Source organism: Mastigoproctus giganteus, chromosome 3, assembly GCF_048544385.1.
Source record: "Mastigoproctus giganteus isolate SK-2022 chromosome 3, ASM4854438v1, whole genome shotgun sequence".
Lineage (NCBI taxonomy): Eukaryota > Metazoa > Arthropoda > Arachnida > Uropygi > Thelyphonidae > Mastigoproctus > Mastigoproctus giganteus.
The window spans coordinates 217488821-217516339 of record NC_143577.1 but is presented as its reverse complement, the minus strand read 5'-3'; the positions used below and the strand labels follow the sequence as shown (position 1 = coordinate 217516339).

General features: G+C 38.5%; 1 protein-coding gene across 1 annotated transcript in view; it reads right to left on the bottom strand.

Annotated features, from left to right (window-relative positions):
• The window catches only part of LOC150088720 (protein HIRA-like), a 375669-nt gene that overhangs the window by 248469 nt on the left and 99681 nt on the right, over window positions 1–27519 (bottom strand). Inside the window, exons 6-7 of the mRNA XM_090369626.1 lie at window positions 20577–20672; window positions 15109–15191 (exon numbers count right to left, since the gene is read on the bottom strand). Coding sequence (XP_090225752.1) covers window positions 15109–15191; window positions 20577–20672 — 179 coding nt within the window. The remainder of the gene's footprint in view (window positions 1–15108; window positions 15192–20576; window positions 20673–27519) is intronic.

Below are 27519 nucleotides of genomic sequence, written 5' to 3'. Positions count from 1 at the left end.
GAATGGGTGGGCAAATATGAGACTAAGTTGATCACACTGCATAAATTATATATAGGCATCACTACAGCAGGATGAAGAAATCAAGATTCATACGTAAGACATCATCCAGGTCAAGGTTACTGCTGTACCTGTTATGGAACCAAGAGAGTGTTAAATATGCTACTGAAACAACCATTCAAAATAAGTACTATCAACATTAAAAGCCTTAACTAGCAAAGAAGTACTACTAGAACCACGCAATAATATCACAATAGCAAGTATCACTTAAACCAAGATAATGAATACAGGAAAGCTGCAGCTAAACAAACTGATTTCAAACTAACTAGCTAAACTTCCAGGATAACCCCTGGAAGTAAGATACAATGCAAGGAAGATGTTTGGAAAGATATAGCCAAGTGGTCAGCAGTGAGGGTGCAGTAGCACACACTGTTTGAGTGGACCAAGGTTCAAGCCTGTGACTGCTAAACACAATGCACGTTTGTATTGATGATTTATTATAAACTCCACTTACCTGGTGGTTGTGCCAGAGTATAAATAATGAATAATCAGCTTAATTCATTCGAAAGCATTATCTAGGACAGCTATGCAGACAAAATTTAAGATAGATTGAAGATTGTGATGTGATGAATTTAAGATTGTAATGAAAACTCAGTGCATGCATATGGCCCAGATAAAGGCACAAAAACATATGAAATAGAATGATTCTTTGATATGTTAATAAGAGCAGTAGAAACTAATGTAGCAGCTAACTGATCTCCAGTTTTTTGAAGGTCAAAAAGATGGAGATCAGTTTACTGCAAGAAAGAAGGAAAACAGAAGACTTTTAAAATCCACAATGCACTAAAATTTACATTTCATTGAAAACACATTAGCATTAGTTGAGGCATGTGATGCAAGAAAGCAAGCTTATATAGCATCAAATTAGACAAATGTTTGTCTAGTTCAGCCTTAAATTTATTTAAGTTATCAACTTCCACAACAACAGATGGAAATCTGTTCCAGCAATCAACTACCTGCTAGCTAAAGGCAAACTTACACACATCTATTCTACAACTGTCTTTCCTCAATTTGAATCTATGCCCCTCAGGTTCTGAATCTGTGCAAGCAGAAGAATCCCATCAGCATTGAGCCTGCTCAAACTATTCAAGGCCTTATACATCTCAATCAGATCACCTCATAGGTGCCTAGTCTCCAAAAGCTACAATTTGCAGAACTTTAGCCTTTCTTCGTAAGAGCACCCCTTTGTTCCTCTCACCAATCTTGTTGCACTTCTCTGTACTCATTCTAGCAACTCTCCATCCTTCCTAAAATGAGGCCTCCAGACCCGTACACAGTACTAAAGGTGTGACCTGACCGTTGCCTTATACAAGGAGATAATCGCCTCCATATCCCTGCTAGCAAAATTCCTATATATCATTGACAAGACTCCATAACCTGCTATGGAAGTCCATCTGCACTGATCACAGAACTTCATATCTGACTACACAATTATCCCCAGATCTTTCTCATTCTCCACTTCCCTGAGTGTAGTACCACAGTTGGAACGTTTCTCTTGGGTTACTGCTACCCATATGCAGCACTTTGCATTTATCAATGTTAAACTTCAGTTGCCACTTCTCAGCCTATCTGCCTAACTTTTTTAGATCCTGTTGCAGTAGCACACTGTCTTTACTGTCATTAACAACCCTACCAACCTTTGTATCATTTGCAAACTTGGACATTAAGCCTGATATACCTTCATCGATATCATTGATAAATACACAAAACAACAATGGGCCCAGCACCGAACCCTGGGGGACTCAACTAATAGCATTAGTCCACATAGAGTGGCCATTTATTACCACTCTCTGACGTCTCCCACTCAACCGTTCCTTTATCCATTGTAGCAACTTGCCCTTAATGCCATAATGCTCCAATTTGTACAACAGTTTTCCATGTGCAACAGTATCAAAAGCTTTTCTGAAATTCAAGTATACGATATCAAAATTATTTTTTGCATCCAGTTCCTTTGTGATCACATCTTAATTTATCAAATTGAATTGATCAGACAAGACCTCTCCTTAACAAACCCATGCTGCATCTGAACTATTACTGCAGTCTTGTCTACATATCATATTTTATATCAAAAATCAAAATAGTAATAGTATTCACCATTAATACAAGGAAGCCACAGGCTTTTACTGGACTAGCAAAAAAAAAAAAAAAAAAAAAACACTCCCAAGTACATACACTAATACAAATTATATGCTTCCCTCCTCAAACAGGTAACTATCCAGTTGATCTTTAAATTTATTCAAACTGCCAGCCTCAACTACCTGTGAGGGCAACTTATTCCGGCAATCCATGACTCGCTGGCTAAAAGAAAACTTCCTATAATCTAAACCTTACAGCTGTAATTTGAATTTATGGCCCCTAGACAAGTTGTTCACAAGGGTCATTACTAACAGATTAGAAAGAATACTTGATGAGAATCAACCGAAAGAGCAAGCTGGCTTTAGTACAGGATTCTCAACTATGGATCACCTTCATGTAATGTCACAGCTAATGGAGAAAGCTAGTGAATATAAAACACCATTATACCTGGCATTTGTGGACTATGAAAAGGCATTTGACTCCATACAGCATAAGGCAATGTTTCGGGTACTGGAAAGACAAGGCATAGATACTCCATATATTATGATTTTGAAGAAAATATATGAGAATGCTACCTCCTTTATTAGACGACAAAAACAGGAGTAAATTTAAAATTGAGAAAGAGTTTGACAAGGAGACACAATATCTCCGAAGTTGTTTACTGTGGCCCTTGAGGAAGCTTTCAGAAGATTAGACTGGTCACATAAAGGAGTCAATGTGAATGGAGAGTGCCTAAAACATTTACGATTTGCAGATGACATTGTGGTCATAAGCCACGATGAATATGGCTAAAACAAGATGAATATGGCTGATGAATAAAGATGAATATGGCTAAAACAAAAGTAATGATGAACAAGTATGCCACAGAAAGGGATATAATCATTGAAGGAGCAGTAATTGAAAAGGTGGAGTCATATACTTATCTGGGACAAGTCATTAGCTGTAATAATGATAAATGGCTGGAAGTCAAGAGAAGAATAAATTTTGGATGGATAGCATTCAGGAAATATAGTCACATACTGAGGAGCAATATCCCAATTTGTCTGAAACGTAAAATAATGAACCAATGTGTACTCCCCACCATGACTTATGGAAGTGAAACTTGGGCACTCACCAAAAGAATGGAATTTATTACATTGGGAATCAGACTGTTAGATAAGAAGAGAAACACATGGATTAGGCAGCAAACTCAAGTAAAGGACATTCTTATCAAAACTACAAAAAAAAAAAAAAAAAAAAACTAAAATGGTCTTGGGCAGGACACATAGCTCGAAGACATGATGATAAATGGACTAAGAAAATAACAGAATGGTACCCAAGAGAAGCTAAAAGAAAACCAGGAAGACAACAACGGAGATGGACAGATGAAATTCCTGAGTTTGTGGGTAGTAAATGGATGGCCATTGCACAAAACAGAAGGAACTGGAAAGTTGCTGGAGAGGCCTTCATCCTGCAGTGGATTGAAAATGGCTGATTATGATGATGAGTTCTGGAATTCTTTATAACAGTGAAAATTCCACCTTTATCCATTTTACTAATCCCTTGCAGAGCCTTATACACGTCAGTCAGATCATGTGAATACAACAAAGAAGTGTCCTTCTTCATTGTATTCACATACATAAATTCCTCATCCCTATTCTTTGCTGCTTTCTCATGAAGGGTCTTTCATCAGTAAAGACATGCAAGGTACCTGTTCAATTCATCTGCAACATTAGCTGGATCAGCTTTTTTAACTAATCCCTTGCAGAGCCTTATACACGTCAGTCGGGTCATGTCCGAGGTGCCTGGTTGCCAAGCTCTGTAGCTCACATAATCGAAGTCTTTTCTTTGTATAGTCACCCTTTTGCTGTTCCCTTTCTTAGATCCCTTTCCTCCTTCACTGTTTTTTCTCAAGGGATCCTATTCCTAACATTATGCCAATCTGAAGAATATCCATTATTTACAACCTTCTGCCCTACAGTCACCCAGCAATACATCTTAGAATCTTACCAGTAATCCCTGGTAAGATTAAGTTTGTATAAGCTTGAACAGTAATCCTGTTCAAGACTATACAGTAACTTCTCATGAGGGACTGAGTCAAATGACTATAAAATCCAAATGAACCATGTTGAAATTGTTCCCTGCATCCAGCTCATGAGTAACTGTCAAAATTGCCTACTAAGTTAGTTAACCATATTTTCCCTTAAAGCCATGTTGTGTCCTTCAGAATGCCATATCTATCTAAATGTTGCTGGATTTCATTCTTAATCATTGCCTCTAAGGAGTCTTACTTGCCTTTTTTCTAATAAACAATCATCTGTAATTACAACATCACTAATTTTATATGGCTCAGCCTCACTTGCACAGTCTCTTCTCAGCATGAAGGGTCTTTCATCAGTAAAGACATGCAAAGTACCTGTTCAATTCATCTGCAACAATGTTGCTGGATCATCTAAAACTTTCCCATATCCAGTGCACAAGGGTCCAATCTGATTAGTTTCCTTCTTCGTTGTATTCACATACATAAAAAATTCCTCATCCCTATTCTTTGCTCTCTTAGCCACTGCTTTCTCATATGCAGCCTTGGCCTCCCTAACTTTAATTTATTATTACAGATCAACTTGTATCTGTTGTAGGCTTCAGTACTTTTCATCGCTCTGTAACTATCCCATCCTATCTTTTTCTGCTCTATTTCACCAGCCAGCTCTGCAATCATCCATTTCAGCATCCTCCTCCTTCAATATTTTGTTAATGGTATATATGCATTTATGGCTTCTGTGATTCTTGCTTTAAATGTATTCCATACTTCAAATGTCAAGAATCAAATAATCATCTAGTTTATTTTTAAAAAAAAATTTATCCATGGTGAGTTTCCCTCCCACTTATTCTAATCAATCTGGGGTCGATTAAAGTCACCCACAACAAGACATTCACACTTGCTTGCCCATTCCATCTACATGCAGATGAAATGAGCAAGCAACACATTCACTCTTGTTTGCCCATTCCATCGCCATGTAGATTCAAGCCATACTCTACACAATCTTTGGGTCTGTAGATTACACCCACTCTTATTATACCTTTGTTTCCAATTAACTTGCAGCACACAGATATGCTGGCAGACGTAACTTCAGACTCAGCAAAACCTCCTCTTCAATTCAGGCTGTTTTTGATAAGAAGCGTGACCCCTCCATCCCTTCTGTCTTCCTTATCTTTCCTAAATACATTATACATACCATAGTGGAACTCATCATCTCCAATTTCAGGGTGGCACGATGTTTCTGTTAACCCTATTATATCAGCATTAGTTGTCCTAACTAGGAGTTAAAATTCAGCAATTTTATTGACAACACTACTGACATTACTATAAACACAGTTAAGTAACTAAGCTAACTAAGTAACACAGTTAAGTAACTGACATTACTATAAACACAGCTCTAGAGTCTAAACCCATGTTTAGTCTCTAGAGCTAAGTTCCGGTCAACCCTTCCCTACCTCTTCCATCATGCAGTATGATTGATGACTTTTGAGGTTATGATGAACATCGTGGTGAGATCCAATATTCCTTACATTTCGAGGGTACAACTCTAAAATGGTGTTTGCAGGCTGGCCACTAGTTAGTACACTGGACTGAACCTATTGGTAACTCTAGGAGGCTTCCGGATCAGCTAGTGTATATCTTGCTACCTCTACTCTGCCAGATAGTGACTGGAGGGAGTCCGAGTAGTGTGTATGCGGGGAGCATTGTCGAGGCCACGTTATGTCAAGCATCTGGGTATATTCTTACCATATGTATGCCATATCCAAAAATTTCATTATTTCATACAGCATGTCCCACCCACTTTTTCTTACTATTGAATACACCATGAATTGTCAAACTAATAGAGCAAGCTTATCTGCAAAAAGATCTAAACCTCCCAAGCACTTCCTAATTCATTTCACAAATATACGTGGTCTCAATTCTAATATTTTAACAATATCCATTTCCACTTGCAGTCTGCCAAAGTCCATATACTTTTTCTGACAAAATCTCAGTTATCGGTTGATTCAACTACTGCTCATCTCAGATGCCCAAATTATTCGCTGTACGATTCCTTTCACCTCAAAGGTGGTACTTGTGCATATGTCCGTTCTGATATTCCTTGTCAGAGACTTGGCAATTTGGAATCTACTCTCTTGATCTTCTCTGGCTTAAAATCTCTCTACCTCACTGTGTGAAATTCATCTGTTGTCTCTACCGTTCTCCCAACTCCACTAATCACTTGGAGCTCTTTGACTTCCTCTCTTTGCAACTTGACTTTCTCCAGTTCAACTTTCCTAACAGTGAGGTAATTTTCCTTGGTGATTTTAATGTTCACAACTCCAGCTGGCTTCCATTTTCTAGTCACACCGACCTAGCTGGTCAAGATGCTGAGGCTTTTGCAATTTTTTTTTTTTTTTTTTATATGAACCCCAAACACGAGAGGTATTAGAACCTATAGTACTTAGTACCGTGCTTGGGTTGGAGGTTGAGAAGACGAAAGAAGATATTTGTTGACATTGGACTTGAACTTCTGTAGATTGTAATTTTCAGGAAATACGTATGAAGGAAGGTTGTTCCAGAAAACGGCAGTTGAATGAATAAATGAGGAAGATGAAAAGTTGGTTCTGTGGGTTTGAAGTTGGACAGTAAATGGATGTTGGCTGGTGGCGGCACGTGTTCGGACTGTTTTGAAAGAGAGAGCGGGAATTATAGAAGCCAATTCAGAAGAACAGTGCCCATGGAAGTATCTGTAAAAGAGGCAAGCAGCAGAAACAGTGCGTCTATGAGAAAGCAAGTGGAGAGACTCTGTTAGAGATGAATCATTAATTAACCTAACTGCCCTCTTCTGAATGGAATCAAGAAGCCTGAGAGAGGTTTTGGGGGCACCACCCCAGATGTGGGAACAATATTCCATGGCAGGGCGGATTTGCGATTTATACAGAGTGAGCAGCTGTTTGGAAGAAAAGTGACGCCGAGAGCGAAAGAGAAAACCAAGTTTTTTAGATGCAGAGGAAGCAATATTTGTAATGTGCTTGTGCCAAGAGAGATTAGAAGTCAGGGTAATCCCCAAAAGAGATATATCATTTTGCCTAGAAATCGAAGTGTCACTAAAGATAAGCATAGCAGCAGAAGAATCCTTTTTGCGAGATATAAGACAAGACTGAGTTTTAGAAGGGTTGAAATCAACTAAGTTGTCTTTGCCCCACTGGAGAATTACCTGAAGATTGGCATTTAAGGAATTGGCAGCAGATTTTCGAGAACTTGAAGCTGATTGAGCAGAACAAGGTTTCTCAAAATGGAGAGTTGAATGCAATGTACTATCATCGGCAAAACTATGAATAGGATTTCCAGTCAATGGAAGAAGGTCATTGATATACAAGAGGAAAAGAGTGGGGGAAAGAACTGAACCTTGGGGGACACCGGCATTAGTGGAGAAGTTAGAAGACAGAGAGCCATCTGCCATCACCCTCAGTGAGCGATCAGAGAGAAAACTGGATAACCAATTACTAAAAATAGTTCGCAAACCATAAGATGGAAGCTTGTTTAGAAGACCTTTATGCCAAACACGATCAAAAGCCTTTGAGATGTCAAGAGCAACTACTTGTGTTTCACAGAACCTTTCCATTGAATTAGTCCATAAATGTGTAACATAAGCCAGAATATCACCAGTGGATCGACACTGACGGAATCCATACTGGCGATCGTTGATCAGACTGAAGGTTTCTAGGTAGTTTAAGAGTTGGCGGTTAATTGATTTCTCCAATACTTTAGAAAGAGTAGAAGTAATTGCAATGGGACGATAATTGGATGGGAGGGATTTGTCACCCTTTTTAGGAACTGGCTGGATATGAGAAAATTTCCAAGCAGAAGGAAAAACACCTTTGGAATAAGAAAGTGAAAAAAGGCGGCAAAGAATAGGAGTAAGTTCAGGAGCACAAGTTTTGAGAACAAGTGGAGAAATACCATCAGGACCTGGAGCTTTCTTAGCATCAAGATTCATCAAAATCCTTCTGATATCCTTTTGACGGAAGACCACAGGAGGCATTGAATGGAGTGTGTTAGGAATGGTGGGAGGTGTTTTACCAAGATCATTAATACATGAGCTGGAAGAAAAATGGGATGCTAGCAGGTCAGCTTTATCCTTGGCTGAAGTGACAACAGAACCATCTGGTTTGGACAGAGGTGGGAGCAGAGATGGGCAAAAGTTGCGGCCAATAGCTTTGGCAAGAGACCAGAATGCTCGGCTACCATTAGGGCAAGAAGCAAGTTTTCTACTCTTAGCCTGTTCAAACTCTAGTTTGGACTGATTAATAACTGCTTTACAATTGTTGCGAGCTTTGGTGTAGGCAGAAAATGAAACTGAAGAATTAGAAACAAGCCAATTACGATATGCAACATTCTTCTCTTGGACAGCCTTAGCACATTTATTGGAAAACCAAGGTTTAGATAAAGGACAAGATTTTAAAGTGGAGTGTGGGATAAAGGATTCCATTCCTACAAGAATAATTTCACTGACACGATCTGAGCAAATATTGACATCAGAAGTTTTGAAACAGTAATCAGACCAAGGAAAAGAAGAAAAGAAGTCTCGCAGGTCATCCCATTTTGCATTCTTGTAATGCCAAACAATACGAGGTTGGGAATAGCCATGAGATAAAGGTTCCATTGGAGAAGAGACAATCACCAAGTTGTGATCTGAAGTGCCTAAAGGACTTCTCACTTCGACCTTGTACTTAGATGGGTTGTTTGTGAGAAAAAGATCAAGCGTATTGGCTGTATGATTAGGATAGTCCGGTATTCTTGTAGGTAAATGAAAAATCTATGCTAGGTCATTAGTAATTGCAAAAGCCTCAGCATCTCGACCTGCTGGGTCGGTGTGACTAGAAAATGGAAGCCAGCTGGAGTTGTGAACGTTAAAATCACCAAGGAAAATTACCTCACTGTTAGGAAAGTTAGACTGGAGAAAGTCAAGTTGCAAAGAGAGGAAGTCAAAGAGCTCCACGTGATTAGTGGAGTTGGGAGAACGGTAGAGACAACAGATGAATTTGACACAATGAGGTAGACGGATTTTAAGCCAGAGAAGATCAAAGAGAGGAGATTCCAAATTGCCAATCTCTGACAGGGAATATAAGAATGGACATATGCACAAGTACCACCTTTGAGGCGAAAGGAATCATACAGCAAATAATTTGGACAACTGAGATGAGAAGTAGTTGAATCAACTGATAACTGAGATTCAGTCAGAAAAAGTACATGGGGTTTGGAAGACTGCAAGTGGAAATGAACATCGTTGAGATTGGAATTAAGACCACGTATATTTGTGAAATGAATTAGGAAGTCCTTGGGAGGTTTAGATCTTTTCGCAGATAAGCTTGCTCTATTATTTTGACAATTCATGGTGTATTCAATAGTAAGAAAAAGTGGGTGGGACATGCTGTATGAAGTAGTGAAATTTTTGGATATGGCGTACATGTGGTAAGAATATACCCAGATCCTTGACATAACGTGGCCTCGACAATGCTCCCCGCATACACACTACTCAGACTCCCTCCAGTCACTATCTGGCAGAGTAGAGGTAGCAAGATTATACACTAGCTGATCCGGAAGCCTCCTAGAGAGTTACCAATAGGTTTGGTCCGGTGTACTATCTAGCGGCCAGCCTGCGAACACCGTTTTAGAGCTGTACCCTCGAAATGTAAGGAATATTGGATCTTGCCACGACGTTCATCATAACCTCAAAAATCATCAATCATACTGCATGATGGAAGAGATAGGGAAGGGTTGGCCGGAACTTAGCTCTAGAGACTAAACATGGGTTCCACCATTTCAAGCCTCCAATAAGCAAAGTGGTGGTATTTCACCGGTTGACGAGAGTCATCTACCACCTAGTACTGCCTGGTAACATAGAGGGGCGGCGTTCCTCCATGTGGTGTGGGCGCCACACCTCGACCCCTGCTTACGTTGGTTCACACCTAGGTGGTCACCCACCATGTACTTGTGCATGGAGGTTATACCCAGGATTACTAACAGTCCCACCATCGTGAAGGTGCAAGCAGAGGATTTGGCTGTCATAGACCGTCCGGACTTCACCGAAATTGGGTCCACTTGACTTAAGTGTCACCCGAATATCAGTTCCATCAGCGTTTTAGACTCCCAGGTAGCAAGAACAGCTTGTCTGGCATATCTGAGAGAATGTCTGTGACAACTTCAAGAATTACTAATGACCTTGCACAGATTGTTCATTTACCTACAAGAATACCGGACAATCCTAATCATACAGCCAACACACTTGATCTTTTTCTCACAAACAACCCTTCTAAGTACATAGTTGAAGTGAGAGGTTCTTTAGGCACTTCAGATCACAACTTGGTGATTGTCTCTTCTCCAATGGAGCCTTTTATCTCATGGCTATTCCCAACCTTGTGTTGTTTGGCATTACAAGAATGCAAAATGGGATGATCTGCAAGATTTCATTTCTTCTTTTCCTTGGTCAGATTACTGTTAAAACGTCTGATGTCAACATTTGCTCAGACCGTGTCAGTGAAATTATTCTTGCAGGAATGGAATCCTTTATCCCACACTCCACTTTAAAATCTTGTCCTTTGTCTAAACCTTGGTTTTCCAATAAATGTGCTAAGACTGTTCAAGAGAAGAATGTTGCATATCGTAATTGGCTTGTTTCTAATTCTTCAGTTTCATTTTCTGCCTACACCAAAGCTCACAACAATGAGCAGTCCAAACTAGAGTTTGAAGAGGCTGAGAGTTAGAAAACTTGCTTCTTGCCCTAATGGTAGCAGCGCATTCTGGTCCCTTGCCAAAGCTATTGACTGCAACTTTTGCCCATCTTTGCTCCCACCTCTGTCCAAACTAGATGGTTCTGTTGTCACTTAAGCCAAAGATAAAGCTGACCTGCTAGCATCCCATTTTTCTTCCAACTGATATATTAATGATCTTGGTAAAACACCCCCCACCATTCCCAACATGCTCCATTCAATGCCTCCTGTGGTCTTCCATCAAAAGGATATAAGAAGGATTTTGACGAATCTTGATGCTAAGAAAGCTCCAGGTCCCGATGGTATTTCTCCACTTGTTCTCAAAACCTGTGCTCCTGAACTTACTCCTATTCTTTGCCGCCTTTTTTCACTTTCTTATTCCAAAGGTGTTTTTCCTTCAGCTTGGAATTTTGCTCATATCCAGCCAGTTCCTAAAAAGGGTGACAAATCCCTCCCATCCAATTATCGTCCCATTGCAATTACTTCTACTCTTTCTAAAGTAATGGATAAATCAATTAACCGCCAACTCTTAAACTACCTAGAAACCTTCCACCGGATCAACGATCGCCAGTATGGATTCCGTCAGTGTCGACCCACTGGTGATGTTCTGGCTTATGTTACCCATTTATGGACTAATTCAATGGAAAGTTTCGGTGAAACACAAGTAGTTGCTCTTGACATCTCAAAGGCTTTTGATCGTGTTTGGCATAAAGGTCTTCTTAACAAGCTTCCATCTTATGGTTTGCCAACTGTTTTTTGTAATTGGTTATCCAGTTTTCTCTCTGTTCGCTCACTTAGGGTAATGGTAGATGGCTCTCTGTCTTCTAACTTCTCCACTAATGCCGGTGTCCCCCAAGGTTCAGTTCTTTCCCCCACTCTTTCCCTCTTGTATATTAACGACCTTCTTCCATTGACTGGAAATCCTATCCATAGTTTTGCCGATGATAGCACATTGCACTCCACTTTCCATTTTGAGAAACCTTGTTCTGCTCAATCAACTTCTCGGAAATCTGCTACCAATTCCTTAAATGCCGATCTTCAGATAATTCTCCAGTGGGGCAAAGACAACTTAGTTGATTTCAACCCTTCTAAAACTCAGTCTTGTCTTATATCTCGCAAAAACGATTCTTCTGTTCCTATGCTTACCTTTAGTGACACTCCGATTTCTAGTCAAAATGATATATCTCTTTTGGGGATTACCCTGACTTCAAATCTCTCTTGGCACAAACACATTGCAAATATTGCTTCCTCTACATCTAAAAAAATTGGTTTTCTCTTTCGCTCTCGGCGTCACTTTTCTTCCAAACAGCTGCTCACTCTGTATAAATCGCAAATCCGCCCTGCCATGGAATATTGTTCCCACATCTGCGGTGGTGCCCCCAAAACCTCTCTCAGGCTTCTTGATTCCATTCTGAAGAGGGCAGTTAGGTTAATTAATGATTCGTCTCTAACAGAGTCTCTCCACTCACTTTCTCATAGACGTACTGTTTCTTCTACACGCCTCTTCTACAGATACTTCCATGGGCACTGTTCTTCTGAATTGGCTTCTATAATTCCTGCTCTCTCTTTCAAAACAGTCCGAACACATGCCACCACCAGCCAACATCCATTTACTGTCCAACATCAAACCCACAGAACCAACTTTTCATCCTCCTCATTATTCATTCAACTGCCGTTTTCTGGAACAACCTTCCTTCATACGTATTTCCTGAAAATTACAATCTACAGAAGTTCAAGTCCAATGTCAACAAATATCTTCTTTTATCTTCTCAATCTTCAACCCAAGCACGGTACTAAGAACTACAGGTCCTAATACTTTCGTGTTTGGGGTTCACATAAAAAAAAAAAAAGAAAAGGTCTTGATCGTTGATGCTGTAGTTCTTTAAGCATTGTATGAGTTCCTGGCTGGATTGGATTGTGAAATCTGTCCAGTCTACCAGTGGTTTGATGAGATTGGAAATGAAGTGTGCCAGCTCATCGGTGGGGGTGCCCATGCCTGAAATGATGGGGTGCAGGAGGATGTCCGGTTTATGGATTTTTGGTAGACCGTACAAGCGACATCAATTGCAGCCAGTGGCATGGAGGTTCTAGTATTGTTCTTTGCTAATTTTGGCTTGGTTGAGCCACTTCCTAAGAAGAGCGTTCACCTTGCTTTCGAGAACATTCAGGGTGGTGGGCGGCCCACTTCGTATGTTGTGTGATCACTGAGGTGTTCCAGTTTCCCCTTGGTACTCCTGTCAATCCATAAGGACCGTCATGTGTCCTTTACCTGCAAGTACAAGGTACAATAATAATGTCAGGGTTGTTCTGGAATTTTCTTAAGTGATGGATTTGCTCCTTAGTGAGATTTGGTTTGGCCTTTTTTGAAGATCTAATTAATTTGATGATCTTGTAGCATGCCTCCGTTGTGGTTTCTTCGGAGTGCTGAGAGACTGGCTTCAACTCCTAAAAGAGTCTGCATGATGGGAATTGGTTGAGGGATTGGGGCAAATTTTGGGCCAAGCTTTAAAATGTCCAGCTGTTCCTACAGCATGGACTGGTTGCTTAAATTTAGAACAAACGAATCATTATTGGTATGGCAGCTATACCTCTGGTGTTCTGTTCTATAATGAGTAGCTGCAGTTTGTATATTTGGCGAGTTCTCACAATTCCTGCTGTGGTGGCAGCCTTGTTGATGATAATGGTTATGAGTGAGCAAAATAGGGAGGTGGGACATGATATCGCATCTTAGAACTTGCCAAATATACAGACTCATCACAGAACAGAAAAGGGAGAGGGTTCAAATCAACAACATCAGTCTATCGGAAACCCACATGTGCCAGACAATACACTAACCACTGTTCCTGTCACTCCATCACACAATGTCATAGCATTAGCAGATATCTGTGAAGAAACACAGCTATGCCTCAACCATTCCATCTTCATGCTCAAGAGCACCATATATAAACAAACTAGAGGCCCTGCCATGGGTTCTCCCATCAGTACTCAATTGGCAAACCTGGTCATGGAGGAGTTCGAAACAGATTCCCTTTCTAATCCCGACCCCTCCCCCTCTGGCATAGATATATGGACAGACCCTCAACTACTGGGAACTATGGACATCATGATGAAGAGTGTCTGGTGTCACAACACTGGACACTCTTCATCCAACGCCCACCAACCTGACACTTCCGGTTTCTCGGGTGCGCCTGCATCCCATTTTACCCTACTCTATTACACAGCATAACCAGAATCCTTCGTACCTACAGCATCCACATCCAGAAGGAAACTGCAATCCACATACCCCCCTCTGAAGTGGAGCAGAATTATTTACTACATACCATGCTGGGACTGAAACGCAAGTTACATCAAGGAGGCCATCCGTCGTTTGAAGACCGGTTGAGGGATCACCGTCACTAGAGCTGACTTTGCCCATTCAGCACTAGCTACTCACTGTTAGGACATGATATTACACCCAAAGACGCTGAAATCATAGGCTTCTCTAGCAATTTCAAGCTCCACCATTGGCTGATTGGCTGGAATCAGCACACATCAGTGTATGGAAGTACAATCAACAGAGACCGTGGCACCTACATACATCCCATCTTTGAGCCTCTAATAGTCTGCGAACTCGGCAGCCACCTATGACAGCAGTCACCTACCTCAACCGTCTCCCTTCCTATTTCTTCCTCTCCCTCACCCCCTCTCCCAACCTCATCACTGTTTGCACATATTGGTAAACCATCCTCGCCTCCTCTCTGACCTCGTGTACTTACGTACTCGAAGGTCAGCCACACACATAAAAACCACTGCTTTTCAGTGCTCAATTAGTTGACAAAGGTTACATACAGTAGTCGAAAGCTTCTATGTTATGTTCTTTATTTGTGCTAAATTCAATATATTTTATCTCTTGAATATCTGTGCCTTGTGTCAGTTTCCATTTTGTGTTACTGTGTGTACTCTCTCACTTAATAAAGTTCTTTTCACTTGGTCAGTGGAACAAGAAATCACTATGCATCAAACTCCCAACCTCACGCGGTTCTTCAATATTAATTACTAAGCCATGTAGCAACAATATCAGTTGAATAATAACTTATCTTATGCACATTTTCGGTCATAACTGCAGAAAGAGATCTTTATAACACATACACCTAGAAACTATATACATAGTTATATAAAAAATTTCAGTATAATGTATGGCAGAAATCTTTATATAATACACACCTGAGATGCTATGTATTTCCCAACAGGATCCCAAGACACTCCTTTCACTAGCCCAGTATGACCCTTAAGAACTGTAATTATTTCTGAAAGAAAACAACAGAATGATCACACTGGGTACAGTGATTATAGTTTATAGAAGTTTGAAAATTAAAAATTAGAAAGAAAATTATGTATACAGGCATACATATGCACTTTATTACATTCTAGAAGAGTTAGATTTCTCCCCTTAAATTAATAATTATTTTAAATCACATTGTGGAATATTCCAAACAAATGCATTATGAAAATCCACTGAACACAGCCTGAGATATGTTTTAACAAGTCATGTAATGTACACAGTGTTACATTTGATCCATAATCAATCAAATAAAGTATGTTGGGGATTAAACATTCCTATACTGTACTCAAGAAGTGTTTAGCAAAACCGTGCCTCATGTGGGTGGCAATAGTATTCCTTAGGTTGGGGGAGGGTGGGGATTACCCTATATGAAATTTAGCATATAGGTCCTTTAAAATTCTTAAATTTTAAAAAGTCCCAAAATTTTAAAAGGGGATAGAGCTACTGTTCCAAATTTATAGCAATGTTTCTTTGGAGAAGAATGAAGAAGGTGGGGGTTGGGGTTATGGAATTGGAATTCACCCTAAAACAACCCATTCAGGAAATAACAAAAATATATACTCAAAATTTGGTGTTTATTTATTCATACCGATTTCTGTACAAAGAATGAAGGGGAGGGGTAATACAATTTGAACTGGGTCATGGCAATTTTGCCTATGGGGACCTTTGAGCACAAGATATGAGTGAAAAGTGGGGAAGTTGCATATAAGATATTTTTATAAATATCCTGTATGCAACTTCCCCACTTTTTACCCATATAAACCAAAGAAGTAAATTACATACACCTATAACCAAATAGGGAGAAAATTTATGCAGATCAGTGACCCAGAGTATGATCAGGTGGCAGCAGAAGTAACTTTCATTAAATATCTTGACCTAAAATTGACATAAACTATACAACCAAAATTTAATAAGTTGGTGCAGAATTTAATAAACCAACATAAAATATATGAAATTTAATAAACTGACAAAAAGAGTTAAAGATTTAATAAACTTAAACAAAAACAACAAAAAAACAAAGTTCACACTGAATCATTGTCTAAATCAGCAATTCCCAACCTTTTTTGACTTGTGAACCCCTTTCAACATATTTTTATAATGAACCACTAAGCCTATATTCTCTGAAACTGTTTATTAGTTCTGAATTTTTAATATAAAATATTTCCAGTACAGTAATACCCCAAAGTTACGCGATAGGTGGGTCCAACGAAAATCGCTTAAGTCGAATTCGCTTAAGTCGGGGTACAACTTTGCATATAAATACATATAAATTTTGTTTAATTGGGACCAAGGACTAACAAAAACACTAGTTTAGAAGAAAAATATTTAATAAAATTGCAGTTCTTTAAGCATATTAATACAAAATATATATTAAAAAAATAATGAGTTACGTAAAAAAGTTATTTCGATGTCGATGGCTTCATAAAATCTAACAAATTTGTCTGACGACACAGCGCCTTTTTTTCAAGCAGAATTTCTTTGTAGCAAGCTAATGATTTTTTTATTCCTTGCTTTGTAGCTATAATGCGTTCTTCGTTGGAGTCTGTTTTCTAAAATTTTTAAGCCCTTTTCAATTGAGCTGAGACCTTCTGTCAAGCTTGCAATTGTCATGTGCTTTTCTGGTGGAACTGGGCCTGAGTGTCAGATACTTCAGTGACATTTTGGTCACGCATCTCTATGAGCTCATTTATTGTCAGCTCTTGACTATGTGAATCCAACAGCTCATTGACGTCATCACCATTGATTTCCAAATCTAATTGCCTGGCAAGATTAACAACTTCTTCTATCACATGAGCGACATGATCAGTTTCTGGCATTGTTGTTTTCGTCTCGTTTTTGAAAAAAAATGGACAGTTTCTTCCAGACACCATTCAATGTTTTTTTTGTGAATTTCATCCCAAGATTCTTCAATGATTCCAATGGCATCTAAAACATTGAATTGTTTCCAAAAGTTTTTAACAGATATCTCAGTATTTTGTCTCATAGCTTCATTCAGACGTGCAAACGAACGCCTCGTGTAGTAGGCCTTGAATGTTTTGATGACTTCCTGGTCCATCGGTTGAAGCAAGCTGGTTGTGTTTGGAGGCAAAAACACAACTTTCACACGTGGGTGGAAATTAATTAGGGTGGCAGGAGGGTGACCGGGTGCATTGTCAATAAGAAGCATCACTTTAAATGGAATCTGTTTAGACTTGCAATAACGTTCGACTTCGGGTATGAAGTGGTGACCAAACCAGTCCTCAAAAACGGAAGCTGTTACCCTAGCTTTATGATTTGACTTCCAAATCACTGGTAAGCTAATTTTAGATATATTTTTTAAAACTCTTGGGTTTTCGGAGCAATATATTAAGAGAGGTTTTAACTTGCAGTCACCAGCTGCATTCCCACCAACCATCACTGTCAATCGGTCTTTGGAAACCTTAAAGCCTGGAAAGTTTTTTTTCTTCGTGAAAACGATGCAATTTCCAACAAAAGTTGAGCAAGAATTCGAACATACACATATAAATATGACAGTTGGAATGCAAATTCTTGTGTGCAGCTCATGCGGCAGCAAAGTTGAATTTTGTTCATCTTTCGCTCTCACTCTCCGCTGTCGCACCGTATATCGATAGCATATGAAAAACAACCTTAAAGATAGTGGGCGGCAGTGTTGCCAAACGAAAAAAAATCAAGAACCGCGTAACTCTGAGTTTGCGTAAGTCGGGGTATTACTGTACTACATTTTTATAAGTGATATTGTGTAAAAATATAAAGTTATTATTAAGTACACAATGGCCTTTAAGAATGAAAAAAAAAAATTTTGTATGGAAAACATCTATTTAACATGATATACTGTAAGATTATAAGGAATTGTGGGAGATATGGTTTCTTTCATTGGCATTTCTTTACTTTATACAGTATTTCATTTTACTTTATTCTATCTTTGTTTATTATTAGTTATAATTTTTTATAACCCTTTTACCACAGCTGAATGGTGCGATACACAGTGGCACATTTGCATCCCCCTACTATACTAACATCCCGTCACACATGCTTTGCTATTCAAGGGCAAGTGACCCAAACCGCAATTAAATATAAATTTTGAACCGAACTGCATAAATTAATATTAAACTATTTTGTAGTTTACAAAAATATACTTATGTAAGTCTAAGCAGATGCCATTAGAGAATTTCTAGTGAAAACCCCTGGAACACTTTTGCGAAGTCCCATGGGTTTGTGAACCACTGGTTGGGAACTAGCTGAACACATGCCATCTGATTCTTCATGCATATTACTTTCAGTTAGTTGCAAAGGCAAATTTTTTTTAAAAAAAAATTTTGGTCTCAGGATTTCAGCAGAAATGTTTTAAATACTGAGTTCCTTATATTTTGCCAATTTTACTGGAAAATCAATATGCAATCCTTTTTAACTTATTAACTTTTAGGAACCACTTTTTTTTTTTTTTTTTTTAAGTTACAACTGCTTTGTAGTAGGAGCCAAAATAAGATTCATGTCAGTAAAGAAACACAGGCCATTCCTTTGTGACTTTTAATCCTTATTAGCCTTGCAGGGCTATTCCACTCTTTTCATATAAAGTGGCTGAAGATAATCTATACAGTTGTTGAACATATCATATCAAAAAAAAGTAACTGATGACCATAAATGCTAATGGCCACTTCCTGCTGTCCGTATCACTTCTCTTTTCTGGCAATTCTGAAAAAAGAAAAATAGTTTTCAATATTTATATAAATAATGGATTGTGATTGTTACAATTCTGCAGACATGGGCTATGCTCATTCTTGCACAGCACACTAAAATTTCCCCTGGGTGCTTTTTTTCTGACTGTGATATTTCCATTTTATTAACTGCCTTATAAAAACTTATTTGGCATTCCATTAGATGGAACTATTAGTTAAAAATCAACCAAAATTGGACTATGATTGTTCTTCCTCAGTACTCTTATATAAACTCAGTACAAACTCTTGGGGCCTGAGTATTGCCAGAGCTCAAGATGAAATATATCAGTATACTGCATTTTGTTTTTGCTGTATAACTCTGTATACATATAGAAAATAAAGAGCAATGTATAAATGAAGTAAAGAATGGAATAACCAACTGCTTTTTTGCACCACAGCCATTCTAATACTAACTATTCTTAACAAGGACGCAAAAAAACTTTATTCCTGCTTTCCCCGTTATATCTACCGAGAAAATTGCTCCAAAATTATGAAGTTTTAATTTACAAACTACTCAGGAATGCAAGGTGTTCGTAAATTGGGCCATTGATATATATATATATATATATAATGTATTCGTAACAAGTATGTAGTGAATAGTATTGGCTTAAAAAGAATGATAATTAAAAAATTAGTATGGATTATGGATAAGGGGCACTGCCTGTAATAGCAGAAATACCCAACAACCATAATGGAATATAGATAAGTAGATCAGAGTATAAATGGCGGAATGCTAACCATATCAGAAGTATTAACAATGGGAAAAATAAATAGATACCTGAAAAATAAAAGGTAAATTAAAATAAAATTAAATAAAAATACATATAGTACTTAATGCTATAGATCCAATGATTTTAACTTCATAATCAAGGGTCAGCAGCCAAAGGAAATATACATAGCAAGAGTAAAAAATAGGCTGGCATATATTTCATAGCTGACTTGACAGAGACCAACAAGGAAAGTATTGAAAACCAGATCAAATCTAAAGTAAAAAATAAAAATATAAAATAAAAATTAAATTAAAAATTAAGATAAGATTAAATAAAAAGAAATGAAATAAAATAGCAAGCAACCCAAGAGGAATTTAAAAACAAAGTAAAATGCAGATAAGATTATATTGACAAAAGGTAGACAACTTAGGGCAGTGCCAAGCAGGAGCAGGCAAAATAGGCTGAGGGGAGCAATCATCAGCCAAGCTGTATCCGTGAAACAAAGTTAGCAAATTAGTTCTTGCATATTTATAACATGTTGAAGTAACCCCCAAGTGTGGGAAGGAGGTATAAATAGGTCAAAGTTACCCAGTAGTAGGGAGGTTGGCAATTAAACAAATGAAGCATAAACAACCCAGTATAGGGAAGAAATATAAAACTGACAAAGTAGAGAAAAAAAAAAAAGGGTCTAAACTTTGCTGGAGATGAAAAAAAAGGAGAGATAGCAGAAAAATAGCATTTCAAATATTGCTTTCGGTTAACCTAATCATGCACAAGAAATAAAAAAATAAAGGGTATAAGAACAGTGAAAAGTAATTGGAAGAAGGGGAATACAGTGGTGCTCGGGCAGTCTGGGGTTGCGAAACTCATACCTGTAGTAGGATATAATTTAAACCACTCATTCATAAAACGCTTTAAATATACCTTGCCATTTCAGAGTATTCCAAATTACAATAGTATTGTCAACACTGCAAGAAGCTAACCAGGCATCATGAGGTGACCAGGCAAGATCCAGGACATCTAGAAAGGGGATACAAAATTAATAAACATATCAGTAATATGTCAATAACATCTGATTGCTTTAAAGCATTAGCATTGAAACTTTCCCCATGATTTCTGTAAAAGATTCACATATACAAAAAAAAAAAAAATTTACAAACAGTGATAACTGTCACTTTTCTTTTAATTAAATGCTCTGGTTGCCTGAAGTGACTATAATGCAACAACATCTATGTATATACAAGATACAATCAAATAGTACCAAACTGAATTTTTATTTAAATAAATATAATACAGAGTTGTTAAAACTAAAGTATCCCTATGTAAAGGGCTCTGGAGCAAGTTCTAAGGCTCGTACTGAAGAGAAATTTGGACAACAAAGAATGCACTCGCCATTTATTGGAAAAAATAAATTAGTTACAAAATTTGTCACTGTATGGTGCGGAACTATCTTAGTTATAATTATGCAAATAATGTAAGTTATTGCCACAGTGCCACTATTCAGTTCTACTGTACTGTATAAAAGCAAAGCAGTCTCTTCAAAATCATACAGTAGATGTTTGCCTGCACTACAGCAGCAATGCCAACGTTTCAGGAAACAGCACTATTAGTGGAGATGTACTATCAGAACAGCAACAATGCAGCTGCGACTATCAGAAAATTCTAGCATCAGAAGTGCATAAGGCATGGACCTATGACTCTTTATGCTGTCCGCAAAATGATTGCGAAATTTCAAGCGACAGGACATCTTGGTGTTCAACCAGGTAGAGGTCGAAAACGAGTGGACTCCTCTCGTGTTGAAGATGTGTCGTGGATTTATCAAGTCAATCTCCATATGGTATCACAAGTGTGCCAGCTGTTTCTCGTGAAGTGGACATGCCGTATTCCACTTAAGGCTAGTAATGCGTCAAGTGTTGTGGTACTATCCTTACAAGATGCACATGCATTAGCAGCTAAAGCATGGTGATGCAGATATTCGTTTCACATACACACGTCAGTTTCTGGCACGAATGACAGTGGATATCACTTGGCCATGGAACATCCTTTGGAGTGATGAAGCCCACTTCTACTTAAATGGATGAGTGAATACGCACAACTGTCTCATTTGGGCAACAGAAAACCCTCGAGTTAACTAAGAGGTCCCGTTGCATTCAGCAAAAGTGACAGTGTGGTGTGGATTTACGGCCACATTCATGATTGGACCATATTTTTTTAAACAGGTAACATCGACTGGATCCCGCACCTGTTCTATCACTGGACAGCGATATTATGAAATGTTGGCAAATTTTGCAATACCAGAGCTGCAACAACGTGGGTGCCTTCAGGATACCATATTCACGCAAGATGGCGCGACACCCCACATCCACCATTGTGTCCAAAGATTGCTAAGGCAACACTTTACAGATGAACGGGTCATCGGCTGTTGTTTCCAGACATCTTGGCAACCCCAATCACCGGACCTCACCCCATGTGACTTCTGGTTGTGGGCTTTTTTGAAGAACCGGGTGTATCGGGAAGGATGTCAAACCCTGGCAGATCTGAAGGACAGCATTAGACTTCATGTGCTGGCTATTCTAGTTGACATGTTACGTTCTGCTGTAGAAAATTCATTTGGTTCTTCGAATGGAAACTTTTGCTGACCAAAATGGAGGTCACATTGAACAATTGTTCAAGTGATTTGTATTGCCACAGCACCATATAGTGACACATTTTGTAACTTTTTTTTTTTTTTTTTTTTTTAATAATTGGCAAGCAGATTCTTTATTGTACCTGTTGTCCAAATTTCTCTTCGGTATGAGCCTTAGAACTCGCTCCAGACTCTTCTACCTACGGATAATTTAATTTTAACAACCCTGTATTTACAGATAATTGCACATCAAACTTTTTCAAAATAATGAACTCGGCTGCTGACACATGTTTTCCAATCATGTTATATAATTGCAGAAAATTTCTCCCAAGTTTGGAAATTTCCTTGACTGCATCTGTTATATTTTCTATAACTTCTGCTTTGCCAGAAAACTATCATTCCTTTAATAGGTTCTTTAGTTTAAGGGGAAAAAAATAAAAATCACATGATAACAAGGTAAGGTGAGTAAGGAGAATGTTGTAAAACAATCACAGTGTTTGGAAAGATATTCAGAAATTGTTGCACAATAAAAAGGAACACTGTCACTGAGTAATTTCCAATTTTTTCTTGTACACTGATCAGGTCTCTTCTGACATCTCTCAAGTGCTTAATTATTTCTAAGTACAAAGTCTTATCGACAGCATGACTTCCTGGTATAAACTTGTATCTTTAGTCAAAAAAATAATTAAAGGATTACTTTAACTTTAGACCTATCCATCCAATTTTTTGTTTTACCTGGGAGACATGAGGTACTCCTACACCACATTATCTCGTTACTATAACCTTTAAAAATCCTGAATCACAATCACAAATTTCAAACAGTTTTTTTGAAAGTTACACTCTTGATTCCATCTGATATGCTGTTAAAATCATGGGAACAAAGAAGTTGCATAATCTTTAATGTGGGTTGGTCACTTGCACACTAGCAAGATTTTTGTGGATTTGCTGGATGACTTTTCTATAGCAACATGTTCTAGAGGCAACCAGAGGGAGTAATACTCTTAATCTGATTATCAGCAGTGATTATTCATGCATTAAGAATCTGCAGATAAAGGAACCACTGGGTGACAGTGATCACAATGTACTGATGTGGGAATTACTTAAAGATGTAACTACCATCAAGGCTAAACGGAAGGGCTTTCATAAAGGTGACAACAGTGGTCTCAGACAGTTTTTAAATTCTGTACAGTGGGATCAACTGATGATGTTACCAACGTTGAATACTAAATGGGAAGCCTTCAGGGACTTAATTTTCGAGGCTACTAGGCTTTTCATTCCAACTAAGAAATACTGTTCAAAGTTTAGGCCTAAATGGATGTCACATGAATTAATGAGGCTCGTGGCAGAGAAGCAGAATGTATGGGATGCATATAAAGTATCAGTATGGCAGGAATAAACTTGTCTGTAATCAAGTCACAAAGGAGGTTAGGCAGGCGAAGGCAGATTACGAGAAATCTTTGGCAAAGGATGCAAAGAAAAACAGCAAAGAGTTCTTTACTTATGTAAACTCTAGAAGGAAAGGGATGAATCAGATTGGACCACTTAACACAGATGGGTTGACTATTGATGATCATGCTCAAGTAGCTGATAAAATGAATGAGTATTTTGCATCTACATTCACACATGAGGAGTCATTCAATGAGGTGAGTGCCAGAAGTTTTATCAAATGCCAACAGGGGGCTAAGTGATTTTGTAATAACTGAGAGCAAAGTGGAGGAGAAATTGTTGAAGTTAAACATAAGGAAGGCACCTGGGGTGGACAGGATCTATCCAGTTATATTAAAGGAGGCAGCAAAGGAAGTAAAAGCAAACCTTTAGCCATAATTATGAGAGCTTCTTTGGACTCAGGGGAGGTCCCCATGGACTGGAGGTGTGCAAATGTATCACCAATTCACAAAGGAGGTTCCAAAACGTGACACAAGTAACTACAGACCTGTTAGTTTAACTTGTGTTCCGGAGAAAATAAAGGAATCACTGGCTAAAGAAGCATTGCAGGATCATCTAGACAAGACTGCAGTAATAGTTAAGACACAGCATGGGTTTGTTAAAGGGAGGTCTTGTCTGACCAATTTGATTGGATACTATGACGAGGTCTTGTCTGACCAATTTGATTGGATACTATGATGTGGTCACAAAGGAACTGAATGCCAAAAACAATTTTGATATCATATACAGCAATACCTCGCTTAGCACTTAATACCTCAAATAGCACAGGTTTCCCAATAACCCGGTTTTCAATTAAATTTAAGTTGAAAATTTACTGTACATATTAAAACTCATTCAATAGCCCAGACACGTACTCTACATATATGTTGTGTTGTCGTAGCCTAGGTACGGGTACATATATGATGCGATGCCAACTGTATTGTCTCATATATGCTGCACATATGACAGTAGTCCCCTCAGGCAGTCAGTGGCAACAGTGTCCACTTTTCTTAATTCCATCCTGACGAGATTTCACAATTTATTTTTTACTCCTCTAAATACGATCAAAAATATATCTGCGTCTTTGTTAGAAATCATTGCCAACATGCATTATGTTTGGCAGCATGTTTTGTCCCATTTGGCAAATGATTTCACTGGTTTTGAATCGCAAGTTCAGACAATTGCCACAGACATTGTGAAGATCGGAAAAGACTTGGGATTCGAAACTTTGGACACTGCCAATGTACATGACCGCATTGACTCACATGCAAATAACTTAGATGATGCAACTCTCCTTGAAACTGATAAGAAAATTGCATATGAAGAAGAGGAAAACAATTCTGACGTGGATAACACCGAAGTGGCACCAAAAGAATTTTCAACAGGAGAATTGAAGAAAGTTTTTTGGCATTGCCTGCGAGGCAATTATGAAGAGAGATCCAAATGTTGGATGTAGCATCCAGATATGGCAAATTTTATAAGATGGGATTCAATGCTACAAAGACTTGTATACCGAGAAAAAGAAGAGATGACTTCGCCAAACTTCATTTTTGAAATACCCAAATAAACAATCTCTCATGATGTTACCTTTTCATTAATAAAATTTTTGCATTATTTTTTATTTCAAATCCTTTTAACTGGCTATCAAGCACAAATTGTTTATAGATTTATTATAATTTGTTTATAGACTTTCTCTGGTACGCATTCATTTAAAACCCATTATAATTATACCTCAATCAGCACAGTTTCAAATAACACGGAACATTTCGGTACCAATTATCAGTGCTATGCAGGGTATTGCTGTACTTGTTTCAGGAAAGCTTTTGACACTGTTGCACATGGAAGACTGCTGTACAAATTGGAGAGGTATGACATTAAGGGTAAGTTGCTACAATGGGATGGTTGAGTAGGAGACGACAGAGAGTGGTAATCAATGGACACTGCTCTTTGTGGACAAATATTGTTATTGGAGTTCCCCAAGGTTCGGTGTTGGGTCCATTGTTGTTATGTACATCAATGATATTGATGAAGGTATATCAGGTTTAATGTCCAAGTTTGCAGATGATACTAAGGTTGCCAGGGTTGTTAACAACAGTAAAGACAGTATGCTACTCCAACTGGATTTAGATAAGTTGGGAAAATGGACTGAGAAGTGGCAACTAAAGTTTAACATTGACAAATGCAAAGCACTGCGTATGGGTAGCAATAACCGAAGAGAAATGTACCAACTCTGTGGTGCTACACTCAGGGAAGTTGAAAGTGAAAAAGACCTGGGGGGGAATTGTGCAGTCAAATATGAAGTTTGCTGACAGTGCAGACAGGCTGCCAGAGCAGATCACGGAGTCTTGTCAATGATATATAGGAATCTTGCTAGCAGGGACAGGGAGGTGATTATCCCGTTATACAAGGCAATGGTCAGGCCACACCTAGAGTACCGTGTACAGGTCTGGAGGCTTCATTTTAGGAAGGATGTGGAGTTGCTAGAACAAGTACAAAGGGCAACAAGATTGGTGAGGAGAACAAAGGGGTGTTCTTACCAAGAAAGGCTTAAGTTCTGCAAATTGCAGTGCCTGGAGAGTAGGCACCTGAGAGGTGATCTGATTGAGGTGTATAAGGCCTTGAATGGGTTGAGCAAGCTGAATGCTGATGGGATTTTTCCTCCTGCCCAGAGTAAGAACCTGAGGAGGCCACAGTTTCAAATTGAGGAAAGATAGTTGTAGAACAGATATGCAGAAATCTGCCTTTAGCCAGCGGGTAGTTGATTGGTGGAACAGGCTTCCATCTTTTGTTGTGGAAGCTAACAGCCTAAATAAATTTAAGGCTGAGCTGGACAGGCATTTAGAACAAATGGAGGGGTGAAATGGAAGTGTTTTTTTGGCTGATGCTGCATAAGCTTGCTTTCTTGCATCGTATGCCTCTACTAATGCTAATCTGTAATATAATAATGCTATTAATTTAAAATAACTGATATAATGACTTGGCAACTACCCTATCATAGTCACCTTCCAATGGTGGCACCAAGAGCAAGCTGCTTTCTATTTGGTCTTTTTTTCTTATTACATTATTGTCACCAATAATGGGGCATAACTTAGAATCTCTCTGATTGCTCCATCTGTGGCAACTGAAAATGGCTCACTTTTCAGAGCTATCATTACTTCTTTGCCAATCTGTAAAATTTCACTAACAATTGCCTGTTTTTTTTTTCTTACACAACCATATTTTTTTTTACTATCTTGCTATTGGGAAACATATTTCTAAACAATATATCTCCATAATCTGAACAACTCAGAGGTAGATTATATTCTTTGAAAAAAGATGCAAATAAACATTCAGCACATGACATCAATATTTGCCTTTCTTTCTATGCACTGCCATCTGTCATTGTGCTTATTTGTTTACAAATGTAGTAGTAGTAGTGGCATGTGATGTAAGAAAGCATCTGTATGAGCTTATGCAGCATCAGACAAAAAAAAAACAAAAAAAAAAAAAAAATAAAAAAAAAAAAAAAATCACACCATTCCCTCCAAATGACTGTCCAGTTCCTCCTTAAATCTATTCAACCTATCAACTTCCACGACGACAGATGGAAGTTTGTACCAGCAATTAACCACCCGCTGGCTAAAGGCAAATTTCCACACATCTATTCTACATCTGTCTTTTCTTAGTGGAAGGATCCCATCAAAATTCAGCGTGCTCAACCCATTCAAGGCCTTATACACCTCAATCAGATCACCGCGCAGGTGCCTAGTCTCCAGCCACTGCAATTTGCAGAACTAAAGCCTCTCTTGGTAAGAACACCCCTTCATTCCCCTCACC